Source organism: Eurosta solidaginis, chromosome 3 (genome assembly GCF_040869045.1).
Source record: "Eurosta solidaginis isolate ZX-2024a chromosome 3, ASM4086904v1, whole genome shotgun sequence".
NCBI classification, from domain to species: Eukaryota; Metazoa; Arthropoda; class Insecta; order Diptera; family Tephritidae; genus Eurosta; species Eurosta solidaginis.
The window spans coordinates 10,628,324-10,648,075 of record NC_090321.1 but is presented as its reverse complement, the minus strand read 5'-3'; the positions used below and the strand labels follow the sequence as shown (position 1 = coordinate 10,648,075).

General features: G+C 36.6%; 1 protein-coding gene across 1 annotated transcript; it reads right to left on the bottom strand.

The window, feature by feature from the left end:
- Window positions 1–13,809: 13,809 nt before the first annotated feature.
- Cda9 (Chitin deacetylase-like 9) lies at window positions 13,810–19,340 on the bottom strand. The gene is given in 4 exon segments (XM_067777059.1): window positions 13,810–14,197; window positions 16,010–16,734; window positions 16,812–16,860; window positions 19,264–19,340. Coding segments are annotated over 4 exon segments (1,104 nt in total). The 3' UTR covers window positions 13,810–13,944.
- Between the last annotated feature and the right edge of the window lie 412 nt (window positions 19,341–19,752).

Genomic DNA, 19,752 nt, shown 5'->3' with positions numbered 1-19,752 from the left:
TCATTACTGGAGTTGAATGTTGACATAATTTACTTATATACTATAAAGATATTAAATTTTTTGTTAAAATTTGACTTTTAAAAAAATTTTTTTTTAAAAAGTGGGCGTGTTCGTCTTCCGATTTTGCTAATTTTTGTTTAGCTCACATATAGTAATAGGAGTAACGTTCCTGCTAAATTTCATTATGATATCTTCAACGACTGCCAAATTACAGCTTGCAAAACTTTTCAATTACCTTCTTTTAAAAGTGGGCGGTGCCACGCCCATTGTCCAAAATTTTACTAAGTATCTATTTTGCGGTAAACCCATTTACCAAGTTTCATCGCTTTATCCGTCTGTGGTAATGAATTATCACACTTTTTCGATTTTTCGAAATTTTCGATATCAAAAAAGTGGGCGTGGTTGTAGTCCGATTTCGTTCATTATAAGCTTTTATTTACTTTCACTTTTGTTGTCTGTAATGGAATCTTGCAAGTTAAATTTGAGACACTTCCCGGTGTCCGATTAAGCTGAAATTTTGCACACATGTATAACTCCGATGACAATGCAATATTACTTTGTTAGAATTCGATAAATTAATCGATAACACAGTTATCGGTAAAGATTTGTATTTACTTTGGCATAACAGCCTAAGTCCCATACAAACACGCCGGTACCTATCCGTGGATTGTGATATTTGGACGTGGTGAATCACGTGTCACGCGTGGTGAATCTCATCGCTTGCGAAAAGCGGAGACACAACCCTCTGTTGTATTTCTGTGTATAACCAACATAGCTGAATTTTTAAGGCTGTTTAACCCTGTAATCTTTTCTGTAATTTATTTTAAAAAAAAAATAAAATAAATGTAAGGCGCGATAACCTCCGAAGAGATCTAAGGCCGAGCTTCTCTTCCAATTTGCGTCGTGCTCCTCTTGCTTTTCCCTACAAATTGGCCGGACGGGACCTACATGTTTTATGCCGACTCCGAACGGCATCTGCAAGGCAGATGAGTTTTCACTGAGAGCTTTTCATGGCAGAAATACACCCGGAGCGCTTGCCAAACACTGCCGAGGGGCGACCCCGTTAGACAAATTTTCTTCTAATTGAAAAACCTTATTTCTAAAATTTTGATGTTGCTTTGCCCGGGGTGTGAACCCAGGGCATACGGTGTGGTAGGCGGAGCACGCTACCATCACACCACGGTGGCCGCCAATTTATTTTGCTTTTGGAAAAGTTACCTATTTGAAAAAAGCTGGCTGAAAAATATTGGCATAACAGCTCAAGTTAAATCAAGAATGGAAAATCTTTGGAAAATTTGAGCAGATGTGGCAATTTCGCGCGTCCGTTGAACGAAATATTGACAATCTGCTGATCATCGCTAAGAAATTAGCGACATTCCATCAACTAAGCAGCACTTTAGCAATACTCCTGTTATTATTTGGCCGCTCAAACACACAAATATTAATTGTGCATTAAATCTAAAATATACAAATACACCATAATAATTTACACGGCCAAAGCCATAATTATTCACACGGGTCATCAATTCTTTCTCTGATTCAAAACCTGAACTACCAGCGCTACCGTCAACAGCTCAGTGTCATCACTGCCAGTAGCGCCAATAACACCAAACTCGTGCCTGACACACAAAAGTCGTTTCACTCAATAGCGCAAGTAAAATGTACTACGCACTCACTACTAAGAAGCGTCAAAAATTCGCTTGGAGTAATTTCGTCAATGAGCTACCATTGAGCTGGCACCGCATTGGCGCTGGCGCCATGCAATTTACATCACTAAAATTGCGCGAATGCCCAGGCTCATGACTTCAATACTTATATTTACAATGCTTTAAACTTTAAATACACCTCTGAAGTTGCTGCGCATAAAATGTGTACTAATAAATTCCAATACTCATTATAGGCAGATGTAACTGATATATGTGTTTTTGTTTCACCCCCTATACTTATATTTAAAGCTTTTATAAGAACAAGCTTCTATTACTTGTTAATAAAACGAACTAAAAGTAAAAAATAAAATTAAAGAAAAAAAAACTTTTTTAAAAATAAGCTTTTATTATTTTGGTTAATAAAATTAACTAACAAGTAAGGAAGGCTAAGTTCGGGTGTAACCGAACATAACATACTCAGTTGAGAGCTATGGAGACAAAATAAAGAAAATCAATCTGGGGTAACCCTGGAATGTGGTTGTATAACATGTGTATCAAATGAAAGGTATTAAAGAGTATTTTAAGAGAGAGTAGGCCATAGTTCTATGGATGAACGCCATTTAGGGATATCGCCATAAAGGTAGACCAGGGCTGACTCTAGAATTTGTTTGTACGATATGGGTATCAAATGAAAGGTGTTACTGAGCATTTTAAGAGGGAGTGGGCCTTAGGTCTATCGGTGGACGCCTTTTCGAGATGTCCCCATTAAGGTGGACCAGGGGTGATTCTATAATGTGTTTGTACGATATGGGTATCAAATGAAAGCTGTTAATGAGTATTTTGAAAAGGAGTGATCCTTAGTTCCATAGGTGGACGCCGTTTCGAGATATCGCCATAAAGGTGGACCAGGGGTGTCTCTAGAATGTGTTTGTACGATATGGGAATCAAATGAAAGGTGTTACTGAGCATTTTAAGAGGGAGTGGGCATTAGGTCTATAGGTGGACGCATTTTGAGATATCGCCATTAGGGTGGGCCAGGGGTGACTCTAGAATGTTTGTACGGTATGGGTATCAAACGAAAGGTGTTACTGAGCATTTTAAGAGGGAGTGGGCATGAGGTCTATAGGTGGACGCCTTTTCGAGATATCGTCATTAGGGTGGGCCAGGGGTGACTCTAGAATGTGTTTGTACGATATGTGCATCAAACGAAAGGTGTTACTGAGCATTTTAAGAGGGAGTGGGCATTAGGTCTATAGGTGGACGCCCTTTCGAGATATCGCCATTAGGGTGGGCCAGGGGTGACTCTAGAATGTTTGTACGATATGGGTATCAAACGAAAGGTGTTACTGAGCATTTTAAGAGGGAGTGGGCATTAGGTCTATAGGTGGACGCCTTTTCGAGATATCGCCATTAGGGTGGGCCAGGGGTGACTCTAGAATGTGTTTGTACGATATGGGTATCAAATGAAAGGTGGTAAGGAGTATTTTAAAAGGGAGTAATCCTTAGTTCTATAGGTGGACGCCTTTTTGAGATATCGCCATAAAGGTGGACCAAGGGTGACTCTAGAATGTTTGTACGATATGGGTATCAAACGAAAGGTGTTACTGAGCATTTTAAGAGGGAGTGGGCATTAGGTCTATAGGTGGACGCCTTTTCGAGATATCGCCATTAGGGTGGGCCAGGGTGACTCTAGAATGTGTTTGTACGATATGGGTATCAAATGAAAGGTGGTAATGAGTATTTTAAAAGGGAGTAATCCTTAGTTCTATAGGTGGACGCCTTTTCGAGATATCGCCATAAAGCTGGACCAAGGGTGACTCTAGAATGTTTGTACGGTATGGGTATCAAACGAAAGGTGTTACTGAGCATTTTAAGAGGGAGTGGGCATTAGGTCTATATGTGGACGCCTTTTCGAGATATCGCCATTAGGGTGGGCCAGGGTGACTCTAGAATGTGTTTGTACGATATGGGTATCAAATGAAAGGTGGTAATGAGTATTTTAAAAGGGAGTAATCCTTAGTTCTATAGGTGGACGCCTTTTCGAGATATCGCCATTAGGGTGGGCCAGGTGTGACTCTAGAATGTTTGTACGATATGGGTATCAAACGAAAGGTGCTACTGAGCATTTTAAGAGGGAGTGGGCATTAGGTCTATAGGTGGACGCCTTTTCGAGATATCGCCATTAGGGTGGGACAGGGATGACTCTAGAATGTTTGTACGATATGGGTATCAAACGAAAGGTGTTACTGAGCATTTTAAGAAGGAGTGGACATTAGGTCTATAGGTGGACGCCTTTTCGAGATATCGCCATTAGGGTGGGCCAGGGGTGACTCTAGAATGTTTGTACGATATGGGTATCAAACGAAAGGTGTTACTGAGCATTTTAAGAGGGAGTGGACATTAGGTCTATAGGTGGACGCCTTTTCGAGATATCGCCATTAGGGTGGGCCAGGGTGACTCTAGAATGTGTTTGTACGATATGGGTATCAAATGAAAGGTGGTAATGAGTATTTTAAAAGGGAGTAATCCTTAGTTCTATAGGTGGACGCCTTTTCGAAATATCGCCATTAGGGTGGGCCAGGTATGACTCTAGAATGTTTGTACGATATGGGTATCAAACGAAAGCTGTTACTGAGCATTTTAAGAAGGAGTGGGCATTAGGTCTATAGGTGGACGCCTTTTCGAGATATCGCCATTAGGGTGGGCCAGGGGTGACTCTAGAATGTTTGTACGATATGGGTATCAAACGAAAGGTGTTACTGAGCATTTTAAGAGGGAGTGGACACTAGGTCTATAGGTGGACGCCTTTTCGAGATATCGCCATTAGGGTGGGCCAGGGGTGACTCTAGAATGTTTGTACGATATGGGTATCAAACGAAAGGTGTTACTGAGCATTTTAAGAGGGAGGGGGCATTAGGTCTATAGGTGGACGCCTTTTCGAGATATCGCCATTAGGGTGGGACAGGGGTGACTCTGGTATGTTTTTGTACGATATGGATATCAAATTAAAGGTATTAATGAGTGTTTTAAAAGCGAGTGGCCCTTAGATGTATACGTGAAGGCGTTCTCGCGATATCGACCAAAATGTGGACCAGGTGATCCAGAAAATCATCTGTCGGGTACTGCTAATTTATTTATATATGCAATACCACTAACAGTATTCCTGCCAAGATTCCAAGGGCTGTTGATTTCGCCTTGTAGAACTTTTTCATTTTCTTCTACTTAATATGGTAGGTGTCACACCCATTTTACAAAGTTTTTTCTAAAGTTATATTTTGTGTCAATAAACCAATCCAGTTACCATGTTTCATCACTTTTTTCGTATTTGGTATAGAATTATGGCATTTTTTTCATTTGTCGTAATTTTCGATATCGATAAAGTGGGCGTGGTTATGGTCAGATTTCGCCCATTTTTTATACCAAGAAAAAGTGAGCTCAGGTAAGTACGTGGGCTAAGTTTAGTAAAGATATATAGGATTTTGCTCAAGTTATTGTGTTAATGGCCGAGCGGAAGGAGAGACGGTGGACTGTGTATAAAAACTGGGCGTGGCTTCCACCGATTTCGCCCATTTTCACAGAGAACAGTAACCGTCATAGAATCTATGCTCTTACCAAATTTGAGAAGGATTGGTAAATTTTTGTTCGACTTATGGCAATAAAAGTATTCTAGACAAACTAAATGAAAATGGTCGGAGCCACGCCCATTTTGAAATTTTCTTTTATTTTTGTATTTTGTTGCATCATATCATTACTGGAGTTGAATTTTGACTTAATTTACTTATATACAGTAAAGATATTAAATTTTTTGTTAAAATTTGAATTTAAAAAAATTTTTTTTTAAAAAGTGGGCGTGTTCTTCATCCAATTTTGCTAATTTTTATTTAGCACATATACAGTAATAGTAGTAACGTTCCTGCCAAATTTCATCATGATATCTTCAACGACTGCCAAATTACAGCTTGCAAAACTTTTAAATTACCTTCTTGTAAAAGTGGGCGGTGCCACGCCCATTGTCCAAAATCTTACTAATTTTCTATTCTGCGTCATAACGTCAACCCATCTACCAAGTATCTGTCTTTTGTAATGAGTTATCGCACTTTTTCGGTTTTTCGAAATTTTCGATATCGAAAAAGTGGGCGTGGTTATAGTCCGATATCGTTAATTTTAAATAGCGATCTGAGATGAGTGCTCAGGAACCTACATACCAAATTTCATCAAGATACCTCAAAATTTACTCAAGTTATCGTGTTAACGGACGGACGGACGGACGGACGGACGGACGGACGGACATGGCTCAATCAAATTTTTTTTCGATCCTGATTATTTTGATATATGGAAGTCTATATCTATCTCGATTCCTTTATATATGTACAACCAACCGTTATCCAATCAAACTTAATATACTCTGCGAGCTCTGCACAACTGAGTATAAAAATGCAAAACGATTGTTTACGCACTGTGTTTCCTTTGTCTAAGATTGCCATAGAATTGCCCATGCTTTTTTTACGTTAGCCCATCCTTGGATAAAAATTATAGGTCAAAAAATGTGTTTCGATTACTCAAGATTAGCCCATCCCTTCCCATCGCTAGCAAACACTTGGAAAAAAAAATTATTGTCAAAAAAGTGTTGAAGTTTGACTTTGGAAAAAGTAAAAAAAATCGATTTTTTTCTGACTTTAGCTCGTTCTTTTTAGTTAAGCCTAGAGTAACCTACCCCATTTTGTTTCGTTAGCCCCATCTTCGAAACAAATTATCGTAAAAATCATTATATTTAAAAACCCTGAAATATCTTGTTTCTTGTTCCCACTTACACTTCCACTTCCACTTCTACTCCCACTGCCACTCTCACTTCCACTCCACCTGCCACTCACACATCAAATCGCATCTCACTGCCCCTTTTCCAAAATTCTATGGAGACTAATATTTAGGGTACCTATATCCCAATATCATTAATTTGAACCAAACAAATAAATTTAAATTATGTGGGTTCATATCAGGGTTCATTTTATAAAAATTCGATATAGTGCTTCTTCTTCTTGTAGGGATAAGGAGATAATCATAAAGTTTTTTGGCGTTGTATCGATTTTGCTCGCCATTTCCTGGATATTGATCCAGTACGGTCCTGTCTATTGGCATCGACCATCGCGGAAACGAATTGATATGATCACGTTGAACCTTCTAGGCCATCCAAAACTCGATGTCCTTGAAAAACTTACAAACACAATCATTTTAATATCTCTCAGTGTTTTATTGTTTTTTGCAAAACCAACAAAAAAGAAAAAATGTTGACCTCGAGCCAGGAATACTGAGAGATATTAGTAAACAAAAGTTCGCAAAAACATCAAGATACAATCATTTTAATTTATAAGCCAGATAAAAGTAAATGGAAATGTAAAACTGATAAAACAATTTTTAAGTACAACCTTTATGTGGGTCAGCAGATGTAAGAAGTGAGGGCTGTAGGAAGAAACGGTTGAGCACGTTCTGTGTTCGTCTCCTGCGCTCGCCAGCCAAGTCTCCAGCTAAAAAGGGCAGTAGAGTTTCCAGATCTCGAGATAGCAATTAAGCTAGGTCCCAGAATTATTCTATAATATAAGTCCTGGCATCTAATGGGGTTCCTCCGTTTAATCGTCAAACAAATTCTGGTAACACTATGAATACTTTCAGTCTATGCGAAGTCTTCACTGACCGGCACGTTTAACCAACCTAACTTTACATGGGTCGTAGCTGGGCACAGTGCACTAGCACTAAAAATATTCACAAATGTATTTTGTGATATTGAAAAATATTAGGGCACTATGCCCAACCACATATATTAACTGAAAAACAGCTGGCAGTGTTTCCATAAAAACGAAATTTTCGTAATGAATTATCTAGTATATATCTTTTTTAAGGCAAGGATATCTGCTGCTATTTAAATTTTAAAAGTAAATTTAGTCCTATATAATATTGTAACGAATTTAGGGAAATCCTGATTATCTTGCACCTTCTGTTACGTTCGTGTCGCTGAACTGTCGAATAAATAACTCCAATATTTAGTATTGCAAACAGGTCTTTATTTAGATAAATTCGGGAGTAGTACTTCACAATTATACTTCAAAACAAATATCGTGTTTAAATCAAAACTGATTAGTTATTACTCAGCTTGCGCTGCTTTTATACTCTCGTTTTCCTCGTTCACCCATTTCTCCTAAGGTCTAGTAATTTCGCGAATAGTTGTAGCGCATGCTTGGTTACCAGCTATATACATGTATATTTGTAGTTTATAGCCATATGCGTGTGTATGTGTGAGTAACTACTTCGTCTGATGACTACATGTGTGTGTGTGAGATATCTCTTCGTCGCCTTTTATGTATGCGTATAAATGATGATTGATGTGTTTAAGTACACAAGTGTAGCTTGCTTTAATGTTTTTGTTGTTGTGCCTTTATTTACTAACAGCTTAGTTATGCTAAAATTCGCCACAATATTTTGAATCTTATTACTTATAATTTTTTATTAGACTATTTCTATTCCTTCAGGGTATCTGGAATATCTTTCAATTCTATCTACAAGCGTACGTACATACATAAACACATTAATGTGTATGTATGAAATAACGGATGCATGAGAGACGAAGTCCAAAGCCGGTAAATAAATTCAACTCACAATACATACTTATTGCCATCTTGGTACCAACAACAACAAGAGAACTGTAAATTTCAATTCAACACTATGAGCAAGTATGTATGTAAGTACACTAACAAAAACGACTAGTTCCTTTTAATGTTTATTACTGCGCTTTTGGCTTCCTTTGCTGTGTGAGTATGAGTGCATGGTGGTAAATGGTGAATAAGAAAAGTTCCTCATACCACACGTCCTACATTGACTGGCAGCACCAACAACTGCACTACGATACAGAATTACAAACAAATAAATAAAATGAGGAGTGGTGGTTTTCTAGATTTGTATTGTTATTTTTGTTGTTCTTTGGAAACTTAATTTTGTAATTTTATTTTTCTTACTTTTACTATTGTATTTTTTGCATACAATTTTCTTTCTACTGCTACTTTCGTTGTATTTGTTGTTGCCACCATCATCTGCGCACGAATAACCAACAAACGAATGTTGACGAACATATTGCATAAACGAGGTTAGGTAACGCCCCATTACGTGACTTTCGGCACCGAAAGGCGTCATCCGATTGGTGTTCACAAGCACGCATACAAAAACACAACAAGAAATTAAATTTGTATGTATGGGTTAGCTATGAAATATATAATTTAACTATAAATGTAGGTGCTCGCTGTACTTGGCTAAGTACGTGTGTGTGTAGGTGTATGCGCTTGTAGGGAGCATTTGAATGCATAATTTGTACAGATGTTGCTGGGACTGCAAAATTATGGCTGTGTGTGGGTGTATTGCATAGTTGGCATAGTTGGTTCGTTTCACCTACGAAATGTTCAAGGGATGTTCTTAAAGCTGTTGAGGGCTGTTGAGACCCAGTAGGTATTTGCAATTTGACAAATGCAGTTGCATTTTCGGAGGCGGATTGATTTCAACCTTGATTGAAATGCAAGAAATATTTGAGCTCTGTAGATTTAGTATGTTTTTATGGTCATATAAATATGTTGTCAGACCCATCTATTTTGAGTGTGTGTATCATATTTTTTCTATAACATAAATGTCAGAACTCAGAATAAAAATCGAAAGTCCGTCCGTCTTACTGAGGCTAATGGCAAGAAAGGCACTTTACTTCAAGGCAGTTGTTTAGACAATTTATATACATATGGAAAACATTGTGCTACCTATCATCTTTCTTGGAAAACTTTGAGTCATCAAGGTAATCTATGATATCAGTTGGATTTCCCATAAAATCTTTGAAAGTCTGACGCCCTCAATTGGCTTCAAAATACAAGTACCTACCTTGCCAACCTTGTAACAGGCTATCTAACTAAAGTGGTTGCCCCATTGAGGCAAATAAAACTCAAATGTTGAAGAATGTTATAACAATTAATATCCTCTAGCTAGTAGGAGGAAGCGTTAAAAGACTTTAACCGCGCAACTACTAAATGTACAACTACTATACTTAAGAGGAATATTAACAAAAGGCAAGTTCCGAACCGAATGGGGTTGCAAATTAAAATGGGGTTAAACTGAAATTAAAGCTCTTGGCCGTGAAAAACCCCTAGTCGCTTCGGTACATAGAATCAGCTGCCGTGGGAAATCAAAACGCGTCCGACCTTTAAGCTGGGAATTGGCCGACGAACCACTTTCAAATACCCTAAGCTCGCGGTAGTGGAAAGCTTCATCCCCAGTGAGAGGCGCGTCACTCTAGCTTAACTTCGATTTGGATGCTATAATAGGTGAAACCCTTACCTATCCACAATAAACTCTGACATACATAATATATGTCCTGATTTTAAAGTATCCCCACATGACACCAACTTTCGTTTCAATTGTAATGTTGAACCAACGCCTCTAACACCCCTTTCTCTGGCCCACAACCCTGTTGAAACTGCAAGACTCCTTGGAGTGCCGTTAGGGGATATTGATGGCAATTGGTGAGTAGTCGCACCTGCTATACGGGGCGAAGCACTGCAACGAACCCTTGCGGATTAGAGGGCTTAGAACATACCCGCGGCAGGTATGCCTGTCATAAGAGGAGACAAAAATACCAAAATAATTCAAGGGATTGTGAAGCGCAACCCTTGCGTATCAGCATCCGGCAAAGGACCACCAAATCGATAACACTCCCTAAAACCTTCGGGGAGTTTTCTTACCGATTTAAGAGCAACAACAGCAACGCACTGCCACGACAACAATAACAACGACTAGACCGAACCATCACAAAGCCGGAAGAGAGCAGCTTAAGGAGCTTTGGTTGCATTTTTTGTCATTTATGCAAATTTTGAGTAATACCCCTTGATGGAGTCTTATATTCTAAATGAAATAAGGTTATGATATTTAAAAACCCTTTAATCAATGTAATTAACAACCCCTTGAATACCCCGACTGCAGCATCGGCAGCAGCAAAGCGGCTTTATTTTTCAGTTTTAGTCTCCAACACTTATGACTGTCTGGCTCAATCTGTAAAAGAAAACTATGATAGAGATAAGCTGGGGACCTATGTAGGAAGACTTAATCTCGGAAGTAAGACATGGCTAAGAGTTCAAAAAGAATAAATATGCTCCAGGATTAGAGGTAGACGCTACTACCACAACGGGTTACCCAAATGATTCAAGGGGTTATATAGCGGATCTCTTTCAAGAGATTGCCGGCGAAATTTAAAGTTTCTCCAACCCATACGTCAACCTTAATTACCCATGACGGATCCTGTTCAATGTGATCATATTAAATCGCTCCCGAGATGATCGAGCTAGTACCTCTATGATGGCTGTTGCCGGAACGTACCGAATCGCTACAACAACCACAACAGGTATGCGCTACACAGACACCAAAATCTATTATTTATATACTTATTTATTTATTTATTAGTCTACAAATTTAACAATTAATCACACCACATATATTTACGGATTACAGAATAAATTACAGAAGCATACATAGTGAGCAATATTATATTATACAACATGTATATGGGGCATTCCATCCCATTTCGACCAATATTGAACCCGACGTTTTCTTCTTTTTCTAGCTTACGAAAGACGTTTTTCAGAATTTTTTCATCCAACTCAAAAAAAGTTATGAATTTTAAAAAAACACCGTTTTTGTTTTCAAAATGCTATAACTTTTTCAAAAATTTACCGTTTGGGATCTTTTTTTTTAAATTTGTTTTTAAATGTACTTTTCGGAAAATATACAAAAAAATTTTTAAAGTTTTTTTTTAATTTTTCATTTTTTCGAGATTTTTCGAATTTCGCCATTTTTTTTTTTTCTCATAAAAAACTTCCGATTTTTTTTTTATATTTTTTTTATTTAATTGAAAAAAAAATTTTAAAAATAAAAATTTTTTTTTTATCAGTTTTATTTATATAACAAAAAAATTTAAGAAAATGATTTTTAAGTATTCTTTTCTTTATATATTATGGTAATCTACGATTAAAATGACATGTTTACTGTGTCAGTCATTAACGGTGTTTTTTTAAAAATTCATAACTTTTTTTTAGTTGGATGAAAAAATTTGAAAAAATTCTGAAAAACGTCTTTCGTAAGCTAGAAAAAGACGAAAAACTTTCAGCCAATTCTAAAGGGGTCGGGTTCAAAATTGGTCGAAATGGGATGGAATACCCCATATATATTATTAAATCAGTTGTCGGGATGGACTGTGATGCCGAGCAACGGATGTACATTTAACACTCAATAAGTAGGGCTGCGATATGTGGGAGGTTGGAAAGGGCGTGATTCCAAGCCACCCGCCCAAAGTAACTGGAGCTGATGATAAGAGTGGGAGGTTGGAAAGGACGTGATTCCAAGCCACTCACCGGAATCAGTTCGTATTTATTTATTTATTTATTAATCTAAAGATTGACAAATCTTATGCTTATCAATCTAAATACAAAAGAATTTGCAAAACAAAAGAAATAACAGATTTAGTTTAACATGTCAATTTTGAAACAGTTATGTGTTCAAGGCAGTGAGTATAAATTGACACATTATTGAAATTATGACAACGTTATTGTAATTCGCCAGGCAGAAAAACGGCTAGGATTTTGCGGATACTTACTTATTTCTTCCACTGTTGAATTCTGCTCGAACTGCTGATTCAGACCCGGAGAATCCTTCGAATCCGACAGACATATTATTGCACTTGACATATGTATATAGATGAGGGGTCTCAATTCAATTGCGCTCTCATTGCATATGCAGAATGGCAATCGCTTGCAATTTTTATAGACCCATTATATAGATGAGACTTTTTCTACCATAATATTGCAACTTATCTTCAAAATTTTAGTACGCTATTCATAATCCATAGTATCTAAACCAGCTATCGCTTTGCTTTTGAGTATTCGATGGAATACTTATGTGAGTCTAATTTCAAAAAAAAAAACAAAAATTACTTCTTGTAGTACTCACAAGGAAAGCGTGATCTAGAGTAGACAGTTTGCCCATTAAAGTATTTTTTTGCAATTTCTTAGAAGGTATACCCATGAGTGATCCATTGGAGTACTAGTATGTCCAAAATGGAACACATGATCCAACCATTTTTTGCAGGGGACTTGGTATCATGTGGTATGATGTTTGCATTTCTTTTCCCATAATCGATTCAGGTGTCGGACAAAAATTTTTTTTTAAACTGTCACTGACACGGTATCTCTCGGCTATTCTATTTTCACCTCTTTAAGTGATATTTCATAGAGGTCGCCCTATGAAATCTTGGTTAAAAACCAGAACTCAAATTATGCTAAGCTATTTTGGAAACTTTTGTTTATAGTTATAAACTTGCAGCTCGTGCTCTGAACTTTTGTTTTGGTCCAGACTTAAATACTTACAGCAGTTACAAGCAGTCAATCCTTTAGTCACTTCAATACATATATGTATGTCAAGCCGAACTCACAAAAGATAGATATCCAACGCAAAAAAACTAATTTTTTCACATCTCCGACTAATTTAAAATTTAAATCGTTTGTCCCTGCGTCTGTTTGCTCAATAAACTTGTGCCTACGAACTTCGATAAGTACAAATCAATGACATACTACATAATTTTATCACTCAGCCAGGAAGTCATCATATGCTCAACCATGCCACTTGACTCACCTCACTACTCCTCTCATCACTCACTCAAGTGCATTTGTTCAGAACTCTTGTTACCACTTACTTTGTGGTTAAGTGTAAAAAACTTTTATTTGTTTCTAACAAATCAATGACCTTTGACCCTTGCATAGGAGTTGTGAGTGGCTAAAACAAACAAAAAATCAAAGGTACTCAAAAACTTTGCCACTTAATTTTTGGTTATGATTTGATTTTCTAGTACGCGACATGCTCAAGAATATTGAAAAAGTTATGCAGAGTGTCTGGCGTAGATTTGAATAAGCCAAATAGCGCCTGTAACGGTACAGCTTAGGAAGCCATATATCAACCTTGCTTTTTAAACTTTTATACACCATCACACCTGCAGGTCGTAAGATGCCACGTGTCTTTGGGACTTGAATTTATTTCAAAGGCATTTTAAAGCAATATTAGTTTCAATACAATTTTCATGCCTTCAATATTTCCAGCGTCCAAATCTACATACTTACCTCTCCTTCACTCAAAAGTATTGTCCTCTCTTCCCTTGATTTTTCATGTTCCTTCACTTTTGTTATTTCTCAAGTACTTTGTGAGTTTTAAAGTTTACAATTTTTCTTTATTTGTTTTAGCGTTCTGCAAGTCCAAGTGGATTGCCTAGCCATGGATAGACTTCGGGACAACTATCACATACACTCATATAGCGCATTTCATCGGTCTGCATTTTTCTCAATCTACAAGTGCGTTTTGCACATGAAGTTTTTGGCTTTTTAGCGCACCTCTGAAATGGTTTGCCTAGCTTTGGCTGCTGCATGTACTCGATGACTTGCGAGGTTGTGGTCAAATAAACATCAGGCAACTTGGTCACATACTCGAGGAATCTGTAAAGTAGATGAGATTTTATAAAAAACTTGTATCTACTGGTTTGAAAAAACTTTTTGAGTAGACGATGGAGGGGAGTAGATGAATTTCTTATGCTTGTATAAAGTTTAAGAGATCGAATGCGTCTCAAATTCATATTGAACTTGAAGCTGTGGTAGCTGAATATTAGATTTGCATCCTAATCAAGGGGATACATTTTTCTTTACAGAGAGATAGACTCGAAGGAAAAATCGCTGGCAAACCGTAAAAGAAGTGAAACTGCTGGGAAGCTCTTCTCTAAACTCAATACGGAGTCGTATATTCTACGAGTGTTAGCTAAAAAGCTCTCAAGATTTTTGACTAGACAAAGGCTGTTTACAGTAACTGAACTTCACTAAGAGGCATTTTGAAAAGCTGATAATATATAGTATGACTGAGGTCAATTCCGGCCGGTAAATATCGTGTGATATTTTGAGGTTAAGAGAATTTGGGATCACCAGGTGGTTTCGAGTTTGGAATATTCACGCGGAAGGCATGCCCATAGCAAGAAGCATCTAAAATGCACATGCCAGGAAGGTTCAAAGTTCGAACAGAATAGTTCCCGAGTTGGTCGGGCTGGTATATTAATAGGACCATTCGCCGGAACATACCGGATCGGTATCAGGCAAAGGATTATCATCACCGGTAATACTCCGCAAAACCTTCGGATAGTACTTTAATGGTACAAGAAGAGAAGTACTTTTGGCCTAACGGAGGTTCGTCGGTCTGTTTAAGTTACACTAAGCTCCTCAATACTTGGTGGAAAAGTCATCTTGGATGATGTCAGTATAGTTATGTGGCGGAGTTAACGCAACAGTCCAATAACAGAATTTTACCACTTCTCTGACATAATAACGCCCCAAACACCATTACATACGAAGAAACAACCACAGTAGTCTGAACAGATTGGTAACTCAATCATTTAGCTAGAAGAAATGACTCCTTTCTACTCGTTTCCTACCCAATTTTTTTTTTTTTTGCGATAACAGGTTAGGGTGAAGGCACGTCGAGATACGCGGTTTTTCCTAAACCATGGGAAATCACTGCCGTGAAAATTACGGCATCATTTTCGAATCTATTCTAAAGATCTATTTGGATGACATCCCTTCAATTGCAATCAGTGGCTGTCCGCTCTTTCCGTAAATTTTGTCCAAAATCTTCTTAAGGGCAGATGTGGGCAGACTAGCTGCGACCCACGTCACACAAGCATCTGTTAAGGGGCCGTGTGGATACCACAAAAGTTGTCTTAACCTACAAAGGTGAATTGGAGGTGCTGGTACTGTGCTGTACCAAGAAGCTCTTAATGAAGTTAGACATATTTTCAATCGGTTTTTCAGGCAAACGTCCCAAAATTTCCTGCAAGGGCTTCCTTAAAGGGTTTAGACGGGATCTAAGCAGATCTGGGCATTTGGACAGACATTATCTGTAATCTATCCCAGTATAGTTCTTGCCTTGATTTCATTTCAGTCAGTCTAAATGGATCTAGATTATGCAAAAATAGTGAGATTCTTACACTTTTAGAAGGTAAGAAGCCAATGATCGCATTGTGTCAACTAGACTTACTATTTTCTGTAATAATAAAAAGGAGGAAACTAAATGTGTCACAGAAACGATTGGTTCATGAGTGTTCAGTGCGGACGGGGAGTTAAACTAGGACAAATGGCATCCCTTCTAAATAGATATAATTGAAAATAGCCGAAAACCGCCAATCAAAATATCGTCGTTATATATAAATGCTTGACATATTGCATCCTAGCTCACCCTACACTGACCTTTGTATATTTTTTACTCACTTCCGTAGCACCTCAAAGTGGTGTCGTCCACGCTGGAACCAAGATGCATGCAGATACACACCAAATTGTGCGCGGTTACCTTGATAATGTCTATTAAAGTTTTGCAACATCCAATTGAACAGAGCCTTAACATCATCTTTTGGGGGAAATACTCAACCATCTAGCATAGCGCAAGCATAACCCAACGTATCAGTCCATGTAACCATTGGATTTACCCAAAAGCCCGGTATTGCTGCTTCTAGACACGGCCAAATTTGACAATCTTGTACCGCACGATAATCCAGTGTATACGGCCACATTGCGGGATTGCGATAACGTTGCGTTAGCCATGAACTATCGTAGCGCAAACCTAAATGCTTAGCAGCAACAAAGCTATTATTTCCAGCTAATTGCATAAAAGGTAAACGTATGCCACGTATATCCGTACGATTGATTTTTGCAAATCTTTCCAACATTAGAATTTGTTCACCAAACTCAGCCACTATACGATCAACATTCGCTTCACGCCAGTGATCGGTGCCAGTGCCATGTGATACTGAATGGAAGGCGATCTCATGACCTTGTTGATAGAGTGAATTCAGGAGCGCATAATCAGTGTACTCGTGTGAGACCAAGAAAGTGCCACGTACGGTGAAATTATCTGGATTCACCAACCCATTGAAGAGTTTCTGATAGTCAGGTTAGTTGTAAGCGTTCACGGCATCGTCGAAAGTTACTATGATGAGCTGATGATTTGGGGTAGGAGAAAGTGTTTCACTTAAAAATCAATTTATACTTCTTCTGAACTTCCTTCAAAACATACCTGCGGTATTTCCTTCTCACGAACTGTGAACTCGGCGCAACAAAGCGCACTTATTTAATATTTTTTTATTTTATTTTTTTATTTTACCTATTTTATTTTTATTTTATTTTATTATTTATTTTTTTTTTTATTTATTTTATTTCATTTCATTTCCTTTTATTTTATTTATTTATTTATAGTTTTATTGTGTTATATTATATTTAATTTGCTTTTATTTTATTTTACTTTATTTTATTTTATTTTATTTCATTTCTTTTTATTTTGTTCTGTTTATTTTTTTATTTTTTTTTTTATTGTATTATAATATATGTAATTTAACTTTACTTTACTTTATTTTATTTTTTCCTTTGAGCTCCACTTTGGGCTATACAATATACATCGGTTATATACAACAAGACATATAAAGCTGTTTATACTAAACTAGAAGACCCGGCAGACGTTGTCCTGCCCTAAATTTGGCCTAACTGCATACATTTTAATAAGCTTTTTGCGTCTGACTTAGCCCTCCCCCTCTTCACTTTTTCCTAATCCTTTTATTCACTCCTCCCTCCGTCTTTTTCGCTTGATCTATATCCATCTTTGTCTCATTCTATCTCTTTCTCAATCTCCTTCTCCTTCTCTTTTTCCTCTTCTCTCAATTCCTTCTCATTCTTCTGCATCCCTTATTGCCTGTCCCAGAGGGTGGTATGTATTTTATTCCAGTCCCAGTCCCACTCCGAGTCAGTTTAATATATATAGATTTTTATTTTTCACACTTCACTATAATATTAAAACGAAATGCAGATATTCGTTGCTTTTGGAATTCGGCTTAAAAATTGCACATAGAACAACTAAAGACTCTCCTGAATTAAAACAAATTTCTTAGTACCTCAAATCGCGGGCCCCCTCAGAAATCCCGGGCCCCCTCTCGCTGGCCCTGGTTATGTGCTATATATATATATATATATATATATATTATATGTATGTAAAGTTAAATAAGCACGTGCACAAATATATCCATACCAACTGAAAAGAGGTGCACCACTGCGTATACGTAACATTTTATTCTTACGTATAAACAAATAAAAAAAATTTCCAATAAAATAATAATATTACGACTATAAACTGAAATTTAACCTATCCTATATTTCAAGTTAGATCAAACTACACACGGAGTGCAAAACAAATTCAAAATCGGTTCAGTAGTTTAGGAGCCCATTGGGCTCAAACCTGTGACACGTGTTTTTTATATATTAAGATTATATTAAATATAGGTACATTCATAATAATCTGTAAATTACATGTCAGTGTATAAAAATGAACGCACAATGGATGTTGTTGATAGAATTACTGCCTTTTGAATAGGTAGAAGCTTATCTTCTAATTGTAGTTTCTCCAGGGTCGTCATAAGGGTTTTGGGTACCACGCCTGTTGATGAAATTACTACAGGCTCTATGCTTATTTTATCAAGGTGCCATAACTGCTTTATTTCCTGAGCAAGTCATATGTACTTTCGTTTCTTTTCTGTGTGCACGTCTTTCAAGTTGTGCGTGTTGGGAACCCAATATCAATTAAATACGCGTTCTTTTCTTTCCTTTCTAATAGGACTACATCCGGCCTGTTATGGGGTACACTTCTGTCTGTATAGTGCGGTCCCAGTATATTTTATATTTATTTTTTTTTTTTAATTTTTTTTCTTTTATTTTTTTATTTTATATTGATGATTTTAGCGACTTATTTTACTCAAATATTAATTTTTTGCCGGCACAAGGTCTAAAAACCCAATTGAAAAACATAGTTTTCGGTTTCTTTAATTCTTTAATGCCAATATATTTCGGCTACTCTGCGGTAACCTTCCTCAGGGCCCTTGATGACAATATAAAAATATAGAAAACAAACAATTAATATCACATACTTCACTAATAAAAATTACATGTTGTAAAAATCAATATTTTTGCCGGCAAAAAATCAATATTTTTTATTTTATTTTATTCAGTCTTATTCATTTTATTTTGTTTTATTTTATTTGATTAAATTTTTTTTTTGCGTTATTTTAATTGAAATAACTTTTGTTGTCTCATATTTTATTTAATTTTATATTACTTTCTTTTATTTCAATTATTTTGTTCTTTTTTAATTTATTTACTTTTTTTTAATTTTATTTTATTTAACTATATTCGCTTTTATTTTATTTCATATCATTTTTTTATTTTTTTTATTTTATTTTATTTTATTTTTTTTTTATTTATTTTTTTTTATTTTATGTTCTTTAATTTTATTTTATGTTATTTTGTTTTTCCTCCGTATTGTCTTTCTTTCCTTTGTGCTCTACTCAACTTGCCATTAACAAATTACTTGTTTTATTACCCAGTCGCTCTGTACTTAAACTCCCTTAACACAACTTAACTCATTTAAAAGCTAGTTTTAGTTTTCTCAAGTGCAACTTAAGTGTTACTTAAGTGCAACTTTTTACAGTTGCCAGCGCAGCATGTAATATAATTCATCACGTTTTGCCGCTATCTTAACTTCAAATGCTACTTTCTTAAGCATTTTCTATTTCTTTTGCTTGTTCGCTATCTTACTTAACATTAACCTGAAAAGCTCGGGTACTTAGGTACTTTAATAAAAATTACAATATCGTGACAGTTGACCATGCTACAACGTTAATCGTACAATAACAAAAATACTTGTGCTTTTTTTTTTGTGCATGACCTCAAGCATATATAAAATGATGTATACTCGTACTTACCAAGAATAATAAAAAATTGTCTCTCGTACTCACGTAAACTCATAATTTGTAAGTAAATAATGCATTTGCTTAGAGAACGTGAATTTTTTGTCTCAACATTTTTTTTTGTCGTTTAAAAATAGTTATTCAAGGAAAACTTATGACTTACGCTTTTTCGCTGATCAGCATTATTTAGCAATTTTTCTTATTTATCACCCTAATCGCTTTTGAGGT